The sequence below is a fragment of the Corvus cornix genome, chromosome Z, assembly GCF_000738735.6.
Source record: "Corvus cornix cornix isolate S_Up_H32 chromosome Z, ASM73873v5, whole genome shotgun sequence".
NCBI lineage: Eukaryota > Metazoa > Chordata > Aves > Passeriformes > Corvidae > Corvus > Corvus cornix.
The window spans coordinates 6,913,045-6,936,142 of NC_046357.1; the positions used below are offsets into that span (position 1 = coordinate 6,913,045).

Below are 23,098 nucleotides of genomic sequence, written 5' to 3' on the forward strand. Positions count from 1 at the left end.
TAAATAAAGTAGTCACAACATTATAAATGAGCAACATTTCTTGAAGAAACCAAGGAAAAGAGCTTGTTTTCTTGCTCAAGCTAAAAACTACTAACGGACTGCCACCCTAAGAATATGGAAAATTTGACTGCTGCTCTGACTGGTGTTTATCTGTTAAACAGATGTTTGCGTCTCAGTAGATCATTAAATGTCACCTCGACCTATCCTATATGCTTACAAGCCCACAAACATTTAGTCCTTCTTCCAAAGCACCTAACCTTAATGATAATCTGTGTGTATATAAACACTTCTGCCTTGAAGAAAGTGAAGATGTTTGTGAAGAGGGAAAAAAACCCCACGAATTCACAGCTGGAATCTTTGCTGAAAATGTTACGTTATATACGTATTTTCTGTTTATATCAGTAGCAAAAAATTGAGGTAAATGCCTTTGAAATATCTTTTTAAGGGTCAGGATTATCAAGTCATCAGATGATGTAATGACAATGTGTCCTACAATTGTAACAGAAGATAGTATGCAAGCACAACATCTAGCTGCTACTTTGGCGCTCTACCATTTAACCAAAGGACAAGTAAGTTTCTTAGCAGTACTACTGTTCTTGGTCTCAAATCTGCTTCTGCACTTTTTTGTTATCTATATTATTATCTATGGTTAGGTTCTAAAAATAGTTTCATGTAGTATTTCCCATTAAATTCTTTGCTTCTATTACAAATTCATTTGTTTTTGTCTAATTGTGCATATGCTTTGCAGCATACAGAAATGATTTTTTTTGTAAAGCTGTACTTTCAGTCTTGTAAAAACTGTAAGCTAATTGAAAATAAAAATTTATTGTTGACATTTCTATTACTTCTTTCATAGTTTCTGTATTCAGAATGACTTCTTTCTTGGTTTTTGTCATATCTTTTGACATTTGAGTTTGTTTACACATGAAATATTAATGATGATACTACTAAGTAGTATGTAATAGTTTTTTTCTGCTTTTTGCACCTGAAGTCAGTTCATCAGTTGCTGCCTCCTACCTACCGAGATGTCTGGCTAGAGTGGAGGGATATTGAAAAGAAAAAGGAAGAAGAAAGCAAGATAGAAACCAACAAGCCACGTGATACCTTTATTGCTAGATTATTAAACAAACTCAAACAACAACAGCAGCTACAGTCTGAAAATCAGCCAAAACTATCTGAGGGTCCTGAAGATTCCTGGGAAAACTTAGTTTCTGATGAGGACTTCAGCAGTCTCTCCCTTGAGACCTCAGATGCAGATAATTTGGAACCTTCAAGGATTTTGTTTAAGAAGCTGCAGAGTTCTTCCAGATACCAGAGGCTTCTGAAAGAGAGACAGGAGTTACCTGTGTTTAAGCACAGATACTCAATTGTAGAAACTCTTAAAAAACATCGAGTAATTGTTGTTGCTGGTGAAACAGGCAGTGGGAAGAGTACCCAGGTGCCCCATTTTTTGTTAGAAGACTTGTTGCTAGATGAAGGATCAAAAAAATGCAACATCGTTTGCACACAACCCCGAAGAATCTCAGCGGTGAGTCTGGCAACCAGGGTTTGTGAAGAGCTGGGCTGCGAATCAGGACCAGGAGGAAAAGTAAGAAGTGTCTGAATTCTTTTGCTTGTCTTGATCAAATACAGGGGGCTGGATTGTTGACAAAAAGCAAGAACACTACTTCTTACACAACAAAACAATTAGATGCTGTTTTCTCTTGAAAAGGACTTCTTGGTATGTCAGTTATTTATTTTGTCTTGTCACCTGTGAACCTGTAGGTATCTGTGTATGATTTCTAAAATCTTCAGAGGCTGATGTAGAGCAACAGTGTTCATAGTGGGAATGGTCAAAGATTTGAGCAGATGCTCCAGGGACTATTGGCCATCACTATGACTAGGGCTGAAGCAAAATCCCCTGAATAAGGCTCTGAGCAATCCAGGCTGACCTTGAGAGAGGGCCTTTCCAGTATAAGTTATTTTGTTATTTGAAGAAAGCTGAAGTCCTGCATTTGTTAGGGTAATTTGTGCAAAAATACTTTTGAGACTGTCAGAGAGTCCTGAAAAGCGCCCTGATTTTACCAGCTCTTTGCTACTCTGGATAAACTTTTGTATTTTTCTTTTCTTAACCAAGGAAGGAAAGTACTTGTATGGAAGTGTGGCAGTCATTCAGTATACTACTTAATTAGCAACTTGTGCGGTGTCTGAATCTGACAGTAGAGTTCACTAAATTTTGAATATTGTGAGCTTGTATGTTTAGTTATTCTATATTTTTAATTTATTTTTTAAGAATTCCCTGTGTGGATATCAAATTCGTATGGAATCAAGAACAGGAGAAGCCACCAGACTACTGTACTGTACGACAGGTGTCCTGCTTCGAAAACTTCAAGAAGATGGTCTTCTTTCAAGTATATCTCATGTTATTGTAGATGAGGTTATCAGTTCTTTACTGTTCTGCAGAAATTATAATTATTCTGGGCCTTGACCTGTACTAAATTCTTGCTATAGATGTGTTTTTCTAATTCTAGGTACATGAAAGAAGTGTCCAGTCTGATTTCTTGCTAGTTATTCTGAAAGAGATCTTGCATAAACGTTCAGACCTGCATCTGATTTTGATGAGCGCCACTGTAGACAGTGAGAAGTTTTCCAGCTATTTCTCACACTGTCCCATTTTAAGGATCTCAGGAAGGAGCTACCCTGTTGAGGTAGGTAGATGTTTATTTTGATTATGCAAGACACTTTGTATGCATGTGTGCAGTGTTTGCCTGGTTAGTATCTAGGTAATATACCTATATCACTTTTTTTTTTACCAAAAATACAGATCTTAAAATAAATATTTTAGGGACTTGTAGTCCTTTTATGAAAATACAGAATAGCTTCAGGGCTTTGAAGTACACAGCTGTACTATTTCTTCGTGATGGATTTAATTGATTACAGTCAATCCATCAGTGACACTTTGATTTTTCTCTGTTAAACCTAGGTAGAAGGTAAAGCATTTAAGAATTCCTCCCACCCCCTGTAACTTTGTCATTGCACTCTTAGGTGTTTTTCTTACTTGTGCTATGTAGACTATGGTAAAGGTTATGTAATGATCAGGTGGAGAAGCCCGTTGACAAACTTGTAGCAGCTCTAAGGTTAGGTTTTCAAAAATTGTAAGAGTTTTAGTTGAAATCTGGAAGATTTATTGCAACATTAAGGCATGCCCTGTTCAACTTTGTTCAGTAAGCTTTAAAAAGTGAAAAAGGCTGCTCATTAATTTTTGACATGCCTTGTGCTTTTTCTTTGAATTTTCACTAAAGATTTTTCATGTTGAAGATGTAATTGAAGCAACTGGCTATGTTTTGGAGAAAGACTCAGAATATTGTCAGAAGTTCTTGGAGGAGGAGGAGGAAGTAACAATAAATGTTACCGGCAAAGGAGGAAGCACTACAAAGCACCAGGTAAAACAGGCATTTTTCGTTTTGTCTTGGAAATTTTGAGGGTTTTTATTATTTAATCATTTTGGTTCCTTTGAATTAAATGTTATTGGATTGTAGAATATCAAATATTCTTTCAGTTTATAAAAGACACAGTGGCACTCCTACAAATACTTGTGAATGCTGCACCCTTTTGATTGTCACTCCAACTCCTATATAGCTGTCTTGATTTTGCTGTATTTGATAATGAGATATCTTGTAGATTCCCAGCTCTGCACTATAAGCAGCAGCAGGGAAAGCATTTAATTTTTTTATGCCAAAGAATTCTCCTACATAGTGAACCTAACAACAGAAGAGACAAGGCTTTATCCTTACATGAAAAACTCCAAAGAACCTCCAACTTGACATGCCAAATGAGATGATTTACATGAGATTGTTGTATAGACCTCTTTTCTTTAACAGTCTGTGGTTAATCCTTGAGTACTCTGCAGTGACAGCTCTCTGTGCTTTTGCATCAGAACTCTTGAAGGGGAGATTCTGTCAGTGCCATCTGACTTCAGCAGCTTAGGCTGTTCATGTAGACTATGTATTTTGGGGGGATACCCATCTGCTCCAACTTGCTTTGCAAAACTTCTGGAAATTTAGCTTGCTATGATCAAACACTGATACTTGAGTTGAAAAAAATACTCTGGTGTGCTCTGTTGATTGTCCTTCAGTACAGAAGAATATGTGGTGTCATGCTTCTTTAAGTATATTGATTAACAGTGAAAAAGTTTACAATAGTGCCACTTAATACAGAAACTATGCTATTTGTTTAAGATGCCTGGAAACAATTCAAATGTATGTCTCTCCTGCTAACTCTTCTTTCTTGTTCCAAAACACTGCAGGAGTTGCCACCTCGTTCATTCTTAATTTTTGTTGCTACCATTACTTGAGAAGGGTGAAGTGAGGGAGAGGGAAAAGGTGAAACTAGTTTCTTATACCCCAGAGTAGGAGTTTTGAGAGACAAGAATACATCTATTAGCCCAGTTTGAACTGATACCAGTTGAATGCTAGATATGGACCTGGGGCCTGTTTACTTCTTCAGCAGACTTTAATTTTTACCTTTTTTCCATCTGGAGTGTCATTTAACAGTTGTAGATACCTATACACATTGTGTAGGTGATTGTGATTAAATCTAACTTGCATGGGTTTTGGTGGGAAGTTAGTCAGTTAGATTTCTCTTATCCCTATCTCTGTTTCAAGTGAATGGCAAATTCACCTTCTTCTCTCTTACCTTCATCTAAAATACTAAGAATGTGATTTTTTTTTTTTTTTTTTTGCTTACTCTTGCTTTTTAGGAGTATGTCCCAATTCAGTCTGGATCTGGTATCGATTTGGCTCCTCACTATGCGAAGTATAGCAGTCGTACACAGCAGGCTATCTTATACATGAACCCTTACAAGATCAACCTTGAACTTATTTTGGAGTTGCTTGCATACTTAGGTACAGTCCACTTCTTAGAAAGTTTATATACTTGTGGTTGTCCTTTGGACCTATTTTCCAGTGCTTTCTACTGATACTGAAGTACTTGACTTCATTCTTAAATGAAACATCCTAAAAAGCATTAACCACGGGGTATAGCATTAGTTCCTGTTGTTACGTGAAACTTCTTGCAATGCATGTTTGTTTTAACTATATGCTTGTACTGTAATTTTGCAGATAGAAGTCCCCAGTTCAAGAACATTGAAGGTGCTGTGCTGATCTTTTTACCAGGCCTTGCTCACATCCAACAGCTGTATGATCTCATTTCAACTGACAGAAGATTTAACTTGCGTGACAGGTAACACAGATGTATTTTTTTAAGTTAATACTCTCAGTTACAACCCAATAAACATATTCATTAAGGTTTGCTGTTCTTGTAAAAGGAAACTGAGAGTTATACCTCTGACCTAATTGTGCTACAAATGTACTTTTACTGCAGTACAAATGTGGTTTTGCTTTAATACGAATGTACTTTTACTACTATAATCTAAAAGTTGTACAAGCAAAAATGACAGATACTTAAGAATGGTATGATAAATTTTCTTTTGTTACTTTCTATTTTATTCTTCAACAAATTTATTTAATCAAAAGCAGTTGACTACTTCTTTTCCACTTCTTAGGGTATGGAAGCTGCCATACCTGGGATACAGATTTCTGTGGCTTACTGTTTACATGGAAGTGACTACTTCCTGAGAAGAGCTCCAGAGCATCTGGATCTACCAAGAGAAATGGCCTAGGGTTGTAGTGACAGATAATTTCAAAATTTTTTTTTTGGGTAACTGAAAGTTAGCAACACAACTGCATAAAAGGAACAATTGCAGTCAAATGCTAAATATTTGTTGGTGCACTGAGATGTAAAGGTCTGGAAGAGAAGGAAAGTACCAGTCTCTGTGGCTGTCTCATCTCCAAAGGCCTTTATTACGCAAACTTAAAGTTGCATGTGTTTGTAATGGTCCTTGTCTTGGAAGAACAATTTGAAAAACTTGGGTTTATGGACACCTTCCTCCCTTTATTGCTAGGCTATTATTGTAAAGTAACCGGAAGTTCTGCAGTATTACTATTTTGCCTGCATTTTTACTGAATGGGAGAACATCCCTATGAGCTAATGATGTTATTTTTTCTAGATATTGTAATAAAACAGTGAAGCAGACTTTCATACCTAATCATACAAAGCTTTATTCTTTCAGTTGTCTGTTCTAGTTGCTTTCTCCGAATGTTGTCATTATTCTGGTCTCATTTTTTTACTCTATCTAATTTGATAAGTATATATTTATTACTCTAATTTCTTGTTCTAGGCACAGATTGATAGCTCTGCATTCTGTTCTTTCAACTCAAGATCAAGCAGCTGCATTTACAATACCTCCTCTTGGTATTAGAAAGGTAGTATTTACAAAGTTCACAGCTGAAAAGAGAAGTTTTCTGTGGGTGCAACTCTGAATTGTTATAAAATATAATCATACAGAATTACACAACAAACAGTTGTTCATGGAATTTCCTCTCTGCAAAGAAACAATTCTAACTTCATGATCTAGAAGCTAATGTTCTGTGAAAATATTGACAGTATTGGAGAAATTCTTAAACCTAATCTTTTTCTGTGAACTTCTTTAATTCTTACTTTCCTGTATTTTAGCTATTGTTAACCAGTAACTATGGCTTTTTTCTAGGAAAAATACAATTTTATTTACTGCCAAACTATGTAATTAAATGTTGATTAGTTTTGGCAGATACTAGCCAATAATTTTGATGGATTATAAAACAAAATGGGAATGTGAAATTCTTTATTAACTTTTAATTTCTCTCATTGGGAGAAACTAGACAATTTCCTAAGTCATGTAGCTTTTAATTATTTGTCAGTTTATTTAAGGAAACATTTCTGGATAAAAAATTTTAACCAGACTTACCCCATAATACTGATTTAAAGGGTGAAAACTGTTAGACATTCCAGTTCTTCTATTTATGTTATGTTGCTTTTTCCAGATTGTTTTGGCAACCAATATAGCAGAGACGGGTATTACAATACCAGATGTTGTCTTTGTGATTGATACTGGGAGAACAAAAGAAAATAGGTAAGAGTTTGATTTTCATCAATCATACTGTGATTACTGTAAATATTTGGAGGATAGAAATACAAGAATTTTGTAGTATCCTTCTTAAACTAGAGTTCCGGATGCAGAAATGAGTGCTGACCTCATATAACAGCTTGGAGTTTTAGGTGCAAGTTTGGGATGTATCTTTGGAATTTCAAATGGTGTGAAGAACAGGGGAAGTTATCCACAGATAATGGATGTAATGTATGGATAATCATGATTAAGTACTGCTTTAAAAATGAAGGAAGTATGTTTTATACTATCTCTGTTTTTAAGAATTATTTTTCTTCTTCACTTTAAATGTGAAAAGCCCTACACAATGTATTGGAATGATTCTGAATTGCCAGGGACATGCAATAATAAAGTTTTCATTTTCCAATATTTACAGTTTCATTGGTGAGTTGTATTCAAGGTTTTGTAATATACAGTTCCACCCATGCTTAATTTTCAAAACTAAATATATTTTCAAGTAATTGCTCATTAAATATATTGTCAGTGTGCTGATGTTCAGGTTATATGTATGTGCAGATTTTAATTCTGAAATCTGAACAGGCTTTTGCTTTATAATTTTTAAGGTATCACGAAAGCAGTCAGATGAGTTCCCTGGAAGAGACCTTTGTTAGTAAAGCTAGTGCTCTGCAGCGGCAAGGAAGAGCCGGGCGTGTTAGGGATGGGTTCTGCTTCCGAATGTACACCAGAGACAGGTATTGTAAACTTAGCAGAATTATGTAAATCACATAGATACTGTCTTTTTGTTTTTCTGTGAAAAACCAAGAATTCTTGTTGAAATTCACATTATTTACTGCAAACCAGAAAGATAAAACTGGAAAAAAACTCAACCAAAACAAGAGTTTGAATGTCATATATATAAAGTGTTACGGTAGTCTTTTGCATTTTTTTTAAAAAAGTTAATTTTACTCTTAATATTTCTAGAATGTGTTTTTTTAAAAGTATCCATAATTAAAGGAAAAATGCAGCACAAGGAATTGTAGAACATGAATTTTTTAACACTGGCTTGGTTCACATCAAATGTGTGCAAACCTTATCTCCTGAGCTTTGAATTTTTTATCAGGCAAATCTGTAGGTTTCTGAGGAGGTATCTCTATAGATAAGAGATGGGGGCACAGCAGAATTAGTTTCTGTTACTGCAGTGGAATAACCTTTTTCCTGCTTCTGTGAAAGCCTGAAGTGACTTTCAGCTGAGAAACAAAGGTTAAAGTCTTCTGATACAACCAATGAAGTGTCCCTTTTAATCACATACAAGACTTTCAGTTTGAAAGCATTAAAGATTTGTTTTGAAAATTGGGGTTTCCTGCCTTTCCCTCGACTAAAACTTGTTTTTCAAGCCACAACACATGCCTTAATTCAAAGTATGAATGGCTTACCCATGCCATTGCCATTCAAGAGAAAAACTGGAAGAGTGACCATGTGAAACCCAGATTTACAAGTTTAATTGAAAGATTTAGTTGAATATATGTTTCTGTGTTTTTGTGATGTTGCAGGTTTGAGAGTTTCATGGAATATTCTGTTCCAGAAATATTGCGTGTGCCTTTGGAGGAATTATGCCTTCATATTATGGTATGGTTTTTGGTTTTAGAATTGCTAACCTTGTGTGGTGGGTTGACCTTGGCTTGACGCTGGGTGGCCCCAAAGCGCCTCTATTATTCTTGTCCTCAGCTGGATGGGAGAGAAAACATAACAAAAGGCTTGGTAGCTAAAATACTACACATGCCTTTGGAGAAATTACACCTTCATACTATTGCCTGGTTTGGAATTACTGGCCTTAGTAGCTAAAAAGGTTTGCTACGACAGACCTGATCCAATGTAATTACTTAATGGGGCTTCTCCCACAGGTCAGGGGGTAACTCGGCACTTGACTGCTGGATAATAGGAGCGCACTGTTCAGTGAGAATAGTCTACTATATGATTGCAGTTGCCTCAGAGTAACAACTGAAACTTTGTTAAATAGCTTTCTAATTGATTTCTGCTTAAGGGAGCAATTCCTTTACTTCTCATTGTGTCCTAAGTGAGTAGGATGTGCATGGAAAGATGAGCAACCTGACAAATTAGTGCTAGGTTGAACTGCATCCCATGAGGATTGAGTCTCCTGCTCATCAGTGGTCATTGGTAACACACTTCTCTCAACAGTGGTCATGCCATATGGAGCCCTTCCAAACAATGAAGTTTTGTTAACCTAATGTGGGGCAGATCAGCCTTCTGGGAAGCAAGAGACTTGTTTAATGGGGAGGGAATGTGAACTTTTGATGCAAGAACAGCTTTGCAGTTTTCTGTGTAGCTGTTGGAAAACTTTTTAATAATAAATTTTTATATTGAAATATATGCCCCTTTACTTCACAGAAATGTAGTCTTGGCTCTCCTGAAGATTTTCTTTCCAGAGCGTTAGATCCGCCACAGCAGCAAGTAATTGGTAATGCAATGAACCTGTTGAGGAAGATTGGGGCTTGTCAGTTACATGTGCCCAAGCTGACTCCATTGGGCCAGCACCTTGCAGCCCTTCCTGTTAATGTAAAGATTGGCAAAATGCTTATATTTGGTGCTATATTTGGCTGCTTGGATCCTGTGGTGAGTAAGAAATTATATTTTAAAAAGTATAAAAATGGTTAACTCTTTGCAATTAATCTGATTTCTTATAACGTGATATTTTGAAAAGATGATGCAAGAAGTTAAAATGTTTAGGGTGAGGGCACCCAGACATCATGGAGGGGAATAACGTAAGTGTTCTTTGGTTGGACTCAATGATCTTAAAGGTCTTTTTTGACCTAAAATGATTCTATGATTCTGAACTCCTAGGAACTCTCCACAGTGGATAATGAGGCTTGCTCTCCAGTTCTATCCATGGTGCTCCCAGGGAATCTGACATTTAAAGAAAACATCCTCTTACATGTGGGTTGGGCAGTCTGGGCTACCCCACAGTTTGTGGCCAACAACATTATCAGAGTTACTGCAAATTAATTGATTGCAAATAATTAATTTATTTATAAAGGCTGTGGCATGGTTTTTATTTTCACCTAATCCATTTAATTCACTGCAAATTAGGAGAAAACATGAGTATGTTAGTTCCTGGAATGTGAAAGTTAAAATTCTTGATGTCTCCTTTTAATGTGTTATAACCTAAAGCAGTTGATTAATCTGACCTTCATTGCCCTGTCACTTGGTAAAATATTTCATGTGAGTTTTGAGATTTAATGGTTTTTATCCTTGCATGTAAAACACTATATAAATGGTGGCTTTAATATAAGCAAGTGCTGAATTCTATATAAGAAATTCTTATGGTGCTGAGTTTTCCTTGAGACTTAGTAGAAGATAAGCTATAATTAAATATTATATACTCTTCTTAGAGTACAAGAGCTGCTATTTCTCAGGTGCAAGAAGTCAGGCAGGGAATACAGTCGATGGGCCTGAGGGGAGACCTGCTGGTCCAGCTCAAGGGCAACAAGTAAATGCACAAGCAGTGCAGAAGCAAGGACAGGTGTCCTGGAAAGAGTATAGGGATGCTGTCTAGTTGTGTAAGGGATGGGGTGAGGAAGACCGTGGCAAAGATGGAGCTGAACATGGCAAGGGACACAAAGAAGAGTAAGAAGAGGTTGTACAGCTGTGTCAGCCAGAAAAGGAAGGTCAAAGAAAATGTGCCGCAGCTGATGAAATGGTAACAACAGATGAGGAGAGGGTTGAGGTACTCAGCAATGTTTTTGCCTCAGTCTTCAATGGCAACCTCTTTTACGGCAGTCAGGTGAAGTCCCAGGTGACTAGAGAAGGGGAAACATTGTACCCATCTTTTTTTTAATAAGTAGATAAGAGGGAACTACTTGGGAACTACTAAGCTGTCAGCTTCAGTTCTGTACCTGGGAAGATCATGGAACAGATCCTCCTAGAAATACACTGTGGCACTTGGAGGACAGGGAGGTGATTCAAGACAGCAGCATGGCTTAACCAAGGGCAAGCCCTGTCTGCCCAACCCAGTGGCTTTCTGTCGTGAAATGACCACATCAGTGGGTAAGGGAAAGGCTACATATTTGTTTATCTGGACTTTCTGTAAAGCCTTTAACATGGTCCCCCACAACATGCTTCTCTCTAAATTGGAGAGAGATGGATTCAGTGGATAAACTATTAGATGGATAAGAAAGTGGTACAGTCCCACCCAGAAGGTGATGGTTAATGGCTCAGAGTCTTGATGGACATCAGTGACAAATGGTGCCCTCAGGGGTCTGTATTGGGACCAATGTTATTTAGTGTCTTCATCAGTGACATGGATGAAGACGTTGAGTGCACCCTCAGCAAATCTGAAGATGACCCCGAGCTGAGTGGTGCTTTTGACACACCTGAAGGATGGGATGTCATCCAGAGCGACCTGGAGAAGTGGGCAGATGCGAAGCTCACAAGGCCAAGTGCTGGTGCTGCGCCAGGGTCAGGACAAACCCTGGTATAAACTCAGGCTGGGCATGAACAGACTGAGAGCAGCCCGGAGAGAAGGACTTGGGGGTGCTGGTGGGTGAGAGGCTGGACATGACCCAGCCATGGGCACTCACAGCCCAGAGAGCCAAACGTGTCCTGGGCTGCATCCAGAGCAGTGTGGGCAGCAGGGGAGGGAGGGGATTCTGCCCTTCTGCTCTGCTCTGCTGAGACCCATCTGGACCACTGTATGTGACTCCAGGTCTCCAACACAAGAAGGACGTGGACCTGTTGGAGTGAGTCCAGAGGTTATCACAAAGATGACTGGAGAGGATTGGAGTACCTCTCCTTTGAGGAGACTGAGAGAATTGGGCTTGTTCAGCCTGTAGAAGAGAAGGCTTCAGGATGACCTAATTGCAGCTTTTCAGTATCTGAAGGGCATTGGAGAGGAACCTCTTACAAGGGCATATGGTTATAGGACAAGAGGGAATGGTTTAAACTGAAAGAGGATTGGTTTTGTTTTGATATTAGGAAGAAATTCTTTACTGTGAGGGTGGTGAGGCACTGGAACAGGTTGACCAGAGAAGTTGTGGATGTCCCATCCCTGGAAGTGTTCAAGGCCAGGTTGGGTGGGGCTTTGAGCAACATGGTTTAGTAGAAGGTGTCCCTGCCTATAGCAGGGGCTTGAAACTAGTTTATCTTTAAGGTCCCTTGCAACCCAAGCCTGTAATTCTGATATTGGCAAAACAAAATTTAAGACTATTTGTATTACAAACCTGTAAGCTTATAATAAAATATTTTTAAGTGATGTGTACTTTATAATTGCAGGCAACTCTGGCTGCTGTTATGACAGAAAAATCCCCATTTACTACACCTATTGGTCAAAAAGATGAAGCAGATCTTGCAAAATCATCTCTAGCTATGGCAGTTTCAGACCATATAACAATCTACAATGCTTATCTGGGGTAAGTGATGGTTCTCCTATGCTCGTAACTAGTAGCAGATAACACTTAAGTAATGCAGTTATGTGAAGAATCCTTAATATCTGTGGAACTGCTTTCACTTCAAGTTTTTTCTCTTCGGAGTAGCAATAGATTGCCAATACTGTAACACAAATGGATAGCTTGCTTAGTATGTTGTTCTTCAACTTCTTTTAACTATGCTTACACACCTATAGAGGTTTACTGTGTGGGTTTATCCTAGTGTTTAGAGTATTTTGTTTGCTGTTTGTGGTATTTTGACCAGAATATTTTGTATTTGATAAAGCACAAATGTATAAAATGACATGCAGGTTTTTTCCTTTTTAGGGTATTACCACTAAATCTGAATTTTGTTTTGACTGTCAAGACAGGCAGAAATGTGGGTTTTGAGAGTAAATCACCTTGTATTTTTGTTAGTATCTGTCAAATCTATGTTACAGGCATGTTCTCTGGAGTGCCCTTAGACCAACAGTATTCATCTTCATTAATACAACTTACGTTAGAGTGGAGAATGCTTACCAAAATACATTATTCTTTTTTAACTTAGTGCCACATCTGTTGTTATAGTCTTGATGGGTTTCTTCCTGCTCTAATAAGACACAGTTTTTTCCTTAGGTGGAAAAGGGCTCGACAGGAAGGGGGATATCGTGCTGAAATGACTTATTGCAGAAGAAATTTTCTTAATAGGACGTCGCTGTTAACTCTGGAGGTAAAGCATTCTATGTTCTGCTCTGCACTCATAAGTTATTTGTTAAAATTTTCCTCTGAAAATGTCATTCCCTTTTAAAGAGGTGATACATCACAGTTACTATTTAGACAAGATAAAAGCAAGTGGAATTCTAGGGACTGATGAAATGTGCACTCTCAATCAAAGCAGCTGTGTTTGTATTTGAGTTTTGATATGCACGCTTTGGTAAACAGTTTTGTAGTCACTGCCATTGGAGAAGCTAGGCCTTACTTCCATCAGACGATCAAAACTTCATGAATTAAAATATTTATATTATTCTTGATATCAAATAACATATCTATTAACAGTTAATTTAAAAGATGAGCCACAAACTTATGTGAATAACCTCTTAGTTTTGGTAAGAAAATGTTTTAATTGATCTTTTTCTTTTAAGTTTGGGTGACTGAGTACTTCTAAGCAGAACTGGATCTTTGATGTAGCTATATCTTTTTCATTTTAACTACAAGTAGAGATTTAGTATTTGCAGCATATGTATTTCCATATGTCTAATCCTATATTCCAGATATCAGATTGTTTTATAGATGATGTTTTTCTCATAGAAATAGCTAGGATTCCAGTGTGGCTGCAGAAAACACAAGTGGTTTTTCTAGTAAGGGACTTTCCCTTGGAGAGCATGAATAATTCAGATGAAATGTCATTTCCTGCTGCTGAAGTGAAGTATGTAATTTTTGAATTAAAAACTTAACTAATATCCTAATTTCAGGATGTGAAGCAAGAACTCATAAGGCTGGTCAGAGCAGCAGGGTTCACAGCACCTTCAATGCAATGTGGATGGGATGGAAATGGAGCCACACAATCCCCGTCTCCCAGTGAAATAGCTCTTCTTAAAGCTGTGTTGACTGCAGGGCTCTATGACAATGTAGGAAAAATACTGTATGCAAAGTCTGTGGATATTACAGAGAAGCTGGCTTGCATGGTAGAAACTGCTCAGGGTAAAGCGCAAGTTCATCCTTCCTCTGTAAATCGAGACTTGCAGACATATGGATGGCTGCTTTACCAGGAGAAGGTAAGTTGAAGATAGTGAATGCAGCTAATAGTTTGTGTAAAGGTGGAGTTACACCTCTAGTATACTTTAAACTAGTGTATGTTACTTAATATCTAAATGTTTTATCTTAAAGAGTCTTTTATTATCTAATGATCCTAAAAACCATAAAAATGAGTCATCTGAGTGCTGAAGAACAAGAAGGTAAAGCTGAAGATCATGAACAAATATGTTCATGGTGAAACTGATAGCTATAAATGAAAGGCATTTTCTTTGTATCATTTAACTTAATATAATTGACTTTTTAAGTACAGTCTTGTTGATTTTAGTTTTACTTTACACAGTAAAATGTAGTAGTAACTTTTCAAAGTCTACTTTTTCACTGTTCTAAGGTTTTGAAATTTGGTACTGACTTAACCCAGTAATAAAATAGCCAATTCTGTAATGGACTGCTGAACTCCCTAAGTGAATTGCATTATTTTCCCTGTCACTTTCTTTCCCTTTCAACAGAAAACCTTGTCAGGTATTTGCTGAATTCAAGTGTTTGTATTTAGTTACATTTCTGGTGTAACAAGTTTGACAGCAGTTGCTTATTGGCCAAATTTACTGTAGAGAAGCAGAAAGCATTAGACTTTTTAATGCGTATAAAGTGATAGTATTTTTTGAGACCTGAAAGTACTTCTTGCCCCCAAGAACATCATAGTCTGATGACAAGACAGCAGCTAAGGTAGGTAAGTTATTCCATGAACAGTAGGGCAGACAAAGCCTGCAATTTTGTGTGGGGGTGCACTCTTTTTATGTCCATTCTTCCCACTACAACTCATTTCACCTCATTCTGTCTTTGAGATGCTCCAAAGCCAGAAGCAGCACATGCTGAGCCCCGTACTTCATGCAGTGTATGTCTGGGTGTACCACATTTATGCATGTGCGTATGTGGATGCAGATAAATTGAAAAAATAGCTGCTCCCAAGAAGAATGTATAATGAAAGAGCTTTTCCTCCCTTTTACCTCAGTAGTTTTATTACTTTTAATGTAGCTTCTGTGAACACCACTAGGCTAACATTACCTTTCCATTTGAGCTTTAAGAAGGTAACTGTGGCTTTAGCTAACTTCCAGCATATAAGCCTGCCACTTACTTAGAGGTGAATTATTTTAAGTGGTGTAAGGCAGACAAATAGCTATTGATCGTGTCCAATAACTTTTGTTGGTTGCATCTTAAAAAAGAAAAAAAAAAGTATTTTTTGCGGGTAGAAGTAGCAATCAGATTTATTGTTATAGATGTTACATGGTTTAGGATTTTTTGGTTTTGCTGTTATTTGTTTATGTTTGTTTATATGCAGGTGAGGTACGCCAGGGTGTATCTGAGAGAGACTACTTTAATATCCCCCTTTCCCATTTTGCTTTTTGGTGGGGATATAGAAGTGCAGCATCGCGAGCGTCTCCTGACAGTTGATGGTTGGATCCATTTTCAGGTGCGTTGGAGTTACAACTAAACTACCTTTTATGGTTCCGTGGGCTTTTGTATTACTCAGTTGATGTATCAGCTTGATTCAGACCACTGTATATGGAAGATGGAGAAAAGAAGGAAGAAAGGGGGAGAAAATTAAAAAGAATGATGGGAAATTTTATATACATGTGATGAAATCTTAATAAATCACACTCAAAAGAATAGATGTGTCAGATGTGGTTTGCAACAAATCAGTTCCCTCTCTCTTCAAGAAGAAAGTGTTCTTTCAGAAAAGTATTGAAAGTGGATGAAGACTAAGCCTTTTTTTTATAGAGCTTGCACTGAAAGCAGAGGAGTGTACTGTTTTTATATTACCCTTTCCTACAATCTTATAATCTTGTAACTACATATTCGTCTTTAGCACACTACTGTATACTGTATACTATTTTATAGTGCAGATGAAGTTATTTGAAAAAGAAAAAAATCCGTATTGTAAAATTGCTGCTTACTTGGGTTTGGGGTGTTTGGTTTCCTTGATTAGGTTTTTTCCTTTCCATACGTGAAAGCTTTATTTGGAAATGGAAAGGCTGAGAGCGTTTTCCTAGCATATTTTTGCAGACAAAACAGTTGTCATGAAAAGATCCTCTGTGAATTCTGGTAAATGGCAAGTAGTGGGTTTTGCTATCCTGACAGCTACTTGGTTACAATTTTCTGTGCTCCTGTGGGCTATGTGCTACTCTCAAAGACAACTATAAGCAACAAAACCATCTTTTGCAGTCTGCTGATCCAAGTAAGCAACCATCTAATTGAATTCACTGTTTATCATGAATAGGGAATTTTAGAAAGCAGGTCCCTTGTGGGTTTGTTGGAGCTTTTTTTCCTGGTCCCTGGATTGCTACAGTGGCGCAGTTGCTGGGTTAGTCACATCTTACAGAGTGTTTCAGAATTTCTACTTTTCTACTGAGATGCTAAGCAGAATACATTGCATTTTGTGCTTCTGCCATAGCAGCTACTTGTTGGACTAAAGGCAGCATATAAATGAAATAAAGACTGAAATAGGGAGGGAAGGATAAAATTAAATATTTCTGGGAGAGGGTTCAGCTTTAGGTATCCAAATTCCTAGTGAGATTTAGGAAGGGCTCATGATTGCTTTCTCAGAAGGCCTGGTAGACCTCCCAAGAGGGAAATGTGTAGCTATTTTATTTCAGGTATAAATGTAATATGAGCTTTGTTACCTTGGGGCAGAAAAGGCGATTAATTGGGTGGCTTTTTGGTAAAGTAATAATTTCCTCTTACACTGGTTGTGTGGGAACCCTTCTGAGCTGCTGTTCTTCAGGCTTTGATACTATGAACAATTGGTGCTTAAAGCTAAGGCATAATGTAAACCCAGTCATTTCATGAGTATACTATCCATCATGGTTGTCATTACCATTAAGAGTCATGTATGTGCATCATGTTTGCAGGAATCTTACTACAAACTTCTGTTTATATGTAGAGTAATATTATGAGCTATATTTTGGTATGAAATGTCTGATAATGCAAATGTTTTTTCTTTATAGGCTCCTGTTAAGATAGCAGTAATTTTCAAACAGCTGAGAGTTCTCATTGAGTCCGTTTTAAAGAAGAAGCTTGAAAATCCCAAAATGTCACTTGAAGGTAACTTTATTGCTGCATTGCTGGCACTACTGTTTAAGTGGACCTTGTGGCAAATCTGAGGAATTGTTAGTACACTGCATCCTCACATAGTAGCATGTGTGACATGAATGTTCCATTAAGAGGCGTCCAAAAAGTGATTACTAACCACATATATTATGTGGCTCACCCCAGACGTATGAAGATCTGCACAACTGTTCTTTTAAAGGTATCCCTGACAGTAACATGCAGGGTAGTGGTAGTAATGGTGAGGCGTGCATCTCAAAACAGCATTGAGACTGTGTGTGGAGAATCCTAGGTGTGGATGACTTGTAAATGTTGTGCAAGTTGTCTCAAAATCTAGGTTAACCAACTGCATGTTGGTTCCCAAAAGTAAGAGATAGTGGAGCACAATTTAAACTTTGGACACTGGATGTTCAGGAGCATATTGTAGGTGGGGAAGAAAGGGAGTTCCTGTGTGCTGATGTATCTGTAGTTAACCCACCACTTTCCCAATCTTTTTTGTGAAATACTGAAATGGTCATTGGCTGTTCATTGGATAATTTTATAATGATGTACTGTGTAGATACTGTTGGTCCTTTTGCTTGCCAAATGGTAATCGCTTGTCTTGCTTTAGATTCTGGAGTAGCCTAAAACATTAGAAATTTAAGTTGGTGAGAGCTAGACTTCTCTTACGATTTTTTTGGGGTTTTGGGGATCAATTTTTAAACTCACCGTTTTTTCACCCATTTTGTTTGTTTTCTTTTCTAGATGACAAAGTCTTATACATCATCAAAGAGCTGATAAAAACAGAAAATGGTAACTGAAACCAGAAATCACTAACAAATCAGAGCTTCAGTAATTGCAGGGGAAATATGCACTCCAACATTAATTGAAAGTTTTTAAATTCTTTGTGTGGTTGATACCAGCCATGATGGGGATAGACTGCATGATTTTACATAGGATCAATCTTTCTCTTTATCAGTTTAAAGATGAACATTGAATATGTTTAGCCTTTACAATATATTTGGTGCCATTTGTCTGTTTGAATGATAACTGCAAGCAGTTTATTTTCAAAAGAGACATGGCCGTGAACAAGTCCTCTTTTTTTAGCTTAATGTGCTAATCATGCCATCAGTGCAGTATGTACTGATGATTAAAGATTCAGTCCAGAATCTTAGCTGAGTAGAATTCCATGTGTGCAAACAGAAGACAAATGTTTCTCGTATGGGTTTCATAAGGGATGATTTTTTTTTGGAACTATGAATTTACAGTATTAAACCAATACATGTTAGGGAAGTCTTATTTTTTCTGTATGACTTACATTAAGAAGATGCTCTATAAGGTGATAGTATGGACTGCTGTGAACAAGTGCTCGGTGAGGCGTGTACTGACCAGCAGATCCTCCCAAACAGAGGATGTGCCTCTTTTCACAGTTGCTACTCCCTATTTACCCTGATCCTTGCAACTCCTGCAACTGTACTATATTTTGCTGTCCCTTTTTTGTATGTTAAGTTTTGCATAGTTCTGCAAGCCCCCCTTCAAGTGATGATCATGGGGTTTTTTTCCCTTTGTTGGTCAAAGTTCATGTTGACCCTCTTCAAGGAAATACCAGAGAAGCTCCTAGTGGAAACTTCCAGTGGCAGTTCTCTCCTACCGTACTTCCTCACAATGACTGTATATTTGTGTGATCCTTTGTTTCTTGTTTCTTTAATACTGAATAATCCTTAACTGAGTAGCTTAATTAATCAGATGATCTTATATTCCACCTATCCACACTATTTCCAGTTATGAAGTGCAATTTTAGATTGCCAACTCAGCTTTCAAAAATAAGGAATATATTGGTGGGGAGGGTTTGCCATTAAACAGTTGCTGTCAAGTAGGAACTGTCTTTACAGACAGAGGCACAGTGTAGACGACAACTTCGGTTTAATCTGAAAAATAAAAGATTTTATACAGCTGAGGTTAATTGTGTACAGAAAGGGCCCTGAGGAAAATGAATGCATAAAAATGCAAGATCTATGGACCCTGTCCATTTAGATTATCATAGCAGAACTGGTATTGCTGTCCAGCTTGTGTACATTAGCTTACACTTAGTTCTGGAAGAGGAAAGTTTGCTAACAGTTCTGAGGGAACAGGGATCACATCTGTTACTCTTTTGTACGTTATGATAATCCAGTGATAGTCCTGATTTCATAGGAGACAGGAAGTGAGTTTTGGGGGGTTTTCACACCACCATTTAGGCAAGGAAGCATTTGAATAGGAAGTTTTGATCTTAGACCATAAGACCTCAACTTTGCCTTCAGTATTCCCACACTGAAGTCAAAACCACACTGAAGTGTAAATTATATTCATTGAAGATACAAGCTAAATCTGTACCCTAAACAAATTTCCTAAGTTTTGTTTTGGTTGAGATATTTTATTTGTATCCTTTGGAAAAATGAGTTAGAAAAACATTTCAGTAATTCAGTAACTAGCAAGCTCCTCTTTCTTTTGGGTTTGAATTTTGGAAAGGGGTTATTGGTCTCAAATGGTTAGATCCTAGGGAATGTGTGAATCGAGTTTGAGTTCTTCTCCCTCATTCAACTGTGATGAATAGGAGGTTTTTTTCCATTTATGGGTGGTAATGTTGAAATTCAGAGTTATTCTTCGTTTTTCTAGCATGCTCTGCTTTGTAATCTTTTAAATAAATAACTGAAATAAATTAAGGGGATATATTGTAATAACTGGGACATTGCACGATATGCGTGAGCAACAGTTTTCTGCAAAACAGATTAAGGAGGTTACACTGTGGTGTACAGATAAGCACAGTTATCTTAAAAAAAAAAACAACAAGAAAAAAAACCAAAACAAAAAAACAAATACTATGCTGGCTTTCTGCTTCTGCAGTATACATGAGCAACTTTTGTGCCTGTACTCTTTTGGGTGAATGATCTTTCTCTTTTGCTCTATTTATTTAATAAAGACTTCTCTTAACACCTTTGTGTTACTTTTCTCAAGGCATTTGTTGGACACAAGACCACTCTCTATCTCTTCTGGGTCTTGGTCACTGTAGTCTCAGCTGTGGTCTGCAATGTGTGTTTTGGTTTTTTTTTTTAAGGCAGCTTGTTCTCCTGGTCTCTGTCCTCACCTCGGAGAGGAGTTTCTGCTCCTGCCATTCACGTTGTAGAATTCCCACCTCCTCCCCTCTTTTGCTTCTGGATCATGGGCTGCTTGAAGCTCTTGTTTCCCGCTGGTATCTTTCCCAGCGCTTAACCCAGAAGAGGTTTGCTTTTTCTTTCTCCAGGTCTTTCCACGGCTATAGCACATTATAAATTGGTGGATGGAGTGCAGGGCTATTTTGATGTCCCTGCATTCGGCTGTTTAAAATAGTTCTCTATTCATGGATGGAAGTGTAACTGAGCCCCAGATTGCCCGGGGAGCTCCAGCATTCCCAGGTATCTCTCCTGGTGTATTTGTGCTGTTTCTGGTGACCTGCAGTGAAAAGTGTTAGTTATGGGGAGTGATCAGTAGCTGTTAAAGCTTGTGGGGTTCCGAGTTGAACTGCTAGGAGCTGGAGAGACGCCTGCTTTTGTAATGGCAAAACAGTTGCAGCAGCTTCAGCTGGCTGGCTCCATGCTCTGCCCTGGGTTTACGGCACTGCTGCCCGCTTTGCTCTCTGTGCCCTGCCAGAGCGAGGGGCCCGTCTTCGGGAGGTCACAGTCACACGGCGACTCCACCACAGCCTTCTAGCCTGAGGGTAAGCGGTAGAGAAGAGACAGACATTTCGGCGGCTCGGATTTTGTTTTGGAGACGGTGGTCCCCTAAATGCCCAGACGACCTCCCCGGGACGGGCGGGGAGGCGTGCCCGGGAGGCGGGCAGTGACAGCTCGGCGGCGACCACGCCGCTCAAATAGCCGCCGCCGCAACCGGAGCGGAGCAGGCGCGGCCGCCCACTCCATGGTGACGGCGGCGACCGGGCGGCGCGGCGGCACCCCGGAACGTCAGGGGCCCGGCGGCTCCCCGGGAGCTGCCCGCGGCGCCCGGCACGGCGGCGGCGCCTGGGGACGGCGGCGGCGGCGGGGAGAGCGCTCAGGAGCTGCAGGCTTTCCGCGACTACGGGGAGAGCTGGTACCGGTCCCGTAAGGGCTGGAGAGCCGCTTCCAGCCGCGGGAGCCGCTCGCCCGGCAGCCGCAGGTGGGACAGCGAGGCCGGCGGCGGGGAGCGGGCGGGGTAGCCCGGGATCGGCCCCGCCTGACCCCCGCTGCCGGTGCCGTAGGTGACGGCGGAGGCGCGCTGCAAGCTGGTCAGCTGGCTCATCCCTGTTCACCGGCACTTCGGGCTCTCCTTCGAGTCACTCTGCCTGGCCGTCAACATCCTCGACCGCTTTCTCGCCACCACTCCTGTGGCAGCCGACTGCTTCCAGCTCCTGGGGGTGACGGCACTGCTCATGCGCCTCCAAGCAGGTAGGGCGGCCGCGGTGCCGGCTGCCCCGCCGCCAGGGTCTCTGCAGCCGCCGAGGCCAGCCCGAGGGGCCCCAGACAGGCCGGCCTCCGCGCCAGCTCCCCTGCGCCTGCTTTCCCAGCGGCAGCGTCCTCAGTCCTGTCCCCCCTCGCAGGTGGAGGTGCACCCCCCTAGCGTAAAGGAGCTTCTCGCCCTCTGCTGCGACGCTTCACCCGCCAGCAGCTCCGTAACCTGGAGTGCATCGTCCTGCACCGCCTTCACTTCGACCTTGCGGCGCCCACCGTCAGCTTCTTCCTGGAACACTTCAGCCAGGTGCGGCTGGAAGCTCGGGGGACCGACGCGGGGGGAGGCGGCGGCCCGCCCGGAGCCCTGGCGGCGGGCGTCGCAGAGCTCAGCCTGGCTGACTATGCCTTCACCAAATACGCGCCCTCCCTGCTGGCAGCCAGCAGCCTGGGGCTGGCGGACCGCCTCCTGCGCCACCTCAGCCCCCTGGAACTCCGAGTCAGCGGCTATCCGGAGGAGCTCCTGCGGGACTGCATGGACCAGCTGCAGCTCCTGGTGTCTCTGAACGGGCGGTCCCTGTCTCTCCTCCTGCCCCCGGAGGTGGCCCAGAAGTGCCCCTGGCTTGGGGACGACGGCTGACAGCGGGTGGTGGTGGCGGCGGCTCTGTCTCGGCGTCTGTGCTCCACAGAGTCGGTGTAGTGTGATCCACTAAGCCTTAGTGTCATTGGAGCTTAAAAATTAGATGGCGTTTTGCAAAAGATTTTATGTGACATGTCACCTGCACTGTCCCTTTGCTATTTTTTTTAAAAAATCCAGCATGTAAATAATACACTGAATCTCACGTACTGTGTTATTTATTTGGAGGGTGGTCCATAAAGATAACGGTGTAAGGACCAACTGAATGTTGAATAAACGCTTTTCTGCTTGTTACCTCTATTCGTTTATTTGCTGGCGGTATGTGTACACAGGTGGGAGAGGAAACACACTGGCACATAACGAATTCACCTCGTCAGTTAACTCAATCCCCCCCCCCCCAAAAAAAAGATGCCCAATAGTGTCATTCCCTGGTTCAAACTGGCACCCGCTGGCTTGGTCATGGCTCGGGGAAAAAACAATTAGATGCACTGACATAAGTGTAGGAAAACAAAGTGTGAAATAATAATAACATCTAGGTTGGTTTGTTTGTTTAGTTTTCTAGCAGGTCTATAATCCAGATGCACTCTCCTAAGCTGGTTGGCACTGTAGCACGGGAAACATTCAAGGGCAGAAAACAGTCATAGTGTTGTAAAATATTTAAATTTCTTCGTTTGTATCTGTGCACAAAAGTGGTGTTAAAAGACCTCACAGACACCTAGAGCTGCCCTCGGGAGTGCTCGCCTTTCAGGGCAGGGGGGACCCGGCACCGGGCGGCGCTCCAAGTGGCCTGCCGTCAGGTGGTGAGGCA

At 40.1% G+C, this 23,098-nt stretch overlaps 2 protein-coding genes across 3 annotated transcripts in view; both read left to right on the forward strand.

The window, feature by feature from the left end:
- Window positions 1-20,186, forward strand: part of DHX29 (DExH-box helicase 29) — a 28,873-nt gene extending 8,687 nt beyond the window's left edge. For both annotated transcript variants that reach the window (XM_039566944.1, XM_019283428.3), the window contains 18 exons: window positions 446-569; window positions 992-1,588; window positions 2,273-2,416; window positions 2,511-2,687; window positions 3,282-3,422; window positions 4,739-4,883; window positions 5,100-5,220; window positions 6,218-6,302; window positions 6,900-6,988; window positions 7,585-7,713; window positions 8,512-8,587; window positions 9,368-9,592; window positions 12,248-12,384; window positions 13,015-13,108; window positions 13,851-14,153; window positions 15,470-15,601; window positions 17,136-17,232; window positions 17,980-20,186. In XM_039566944.1, coding sequence (XP_039422878.1) covers window positions 446-569; window positions 992-1,588; window positions 2,273-2,416; window positions 2,511-2,687; window positions 3,282-3,422; window positions 4,739-4,883; window positions 5,100-5,220; window positions 6,218-6,302; window positions 6,900-6,988; window positions 7,585-7,713; window positions 8,512-8,587; window positions 9,368-9,592; window positions 12,248-12,384; window positions 13,015-13,108; window positions 13,851-14,153; window positions 15,470-15,601; window positions 17,136-17,232; window positions 17,980-18,035 — 2,872 coding nt within the window. In that variant the 3' untranslated portion in view covers window positions 18,036-20,186. The remainder of the gene's footprint in view (window positions 1-445; window positions 570-991; window positions 1,589-2,272; window positions 2,417-2,510; window positions 2,688-3,281; window positions 3,423-4,738; window positions 4,884-5,099; window positions 5,221-6,217; window positions 6,303-6,899; window positions 6,989-7,584; window positions 7,714-8,511; window positions 8,588-9,367; window positions 9,593-12,247; window positions 12,385-13,014; window positions 13,109-13,850; window positions 14,154-15,469; window positions 15,602-17,135; window positions 17,233-17,979) is intronic.
- Window positions 20,187-21,015: 829 nt separating this feature from the next.
- On the forward strand, window positions 21,016-22,588 carry CCNO (cyclin O). Its single transcript, XM_039566965.1, is given in 7 exon segments — window positions 21,016-21,150; window positions 21,218-21,332; window positions 21,335-21,384; window positions 21,467-21,640; window positions 21,642-21,653; window positions 21,806-21,854; window positions 21,857-22,588. Coding segments are annotated over 7 exon segments (972 nt in total). The 3' UTR covers window positions 22,294-22,588.
- The last annotated feature ends 510 nt before the right edge of the window (window positions 22,589-23,098 follow it).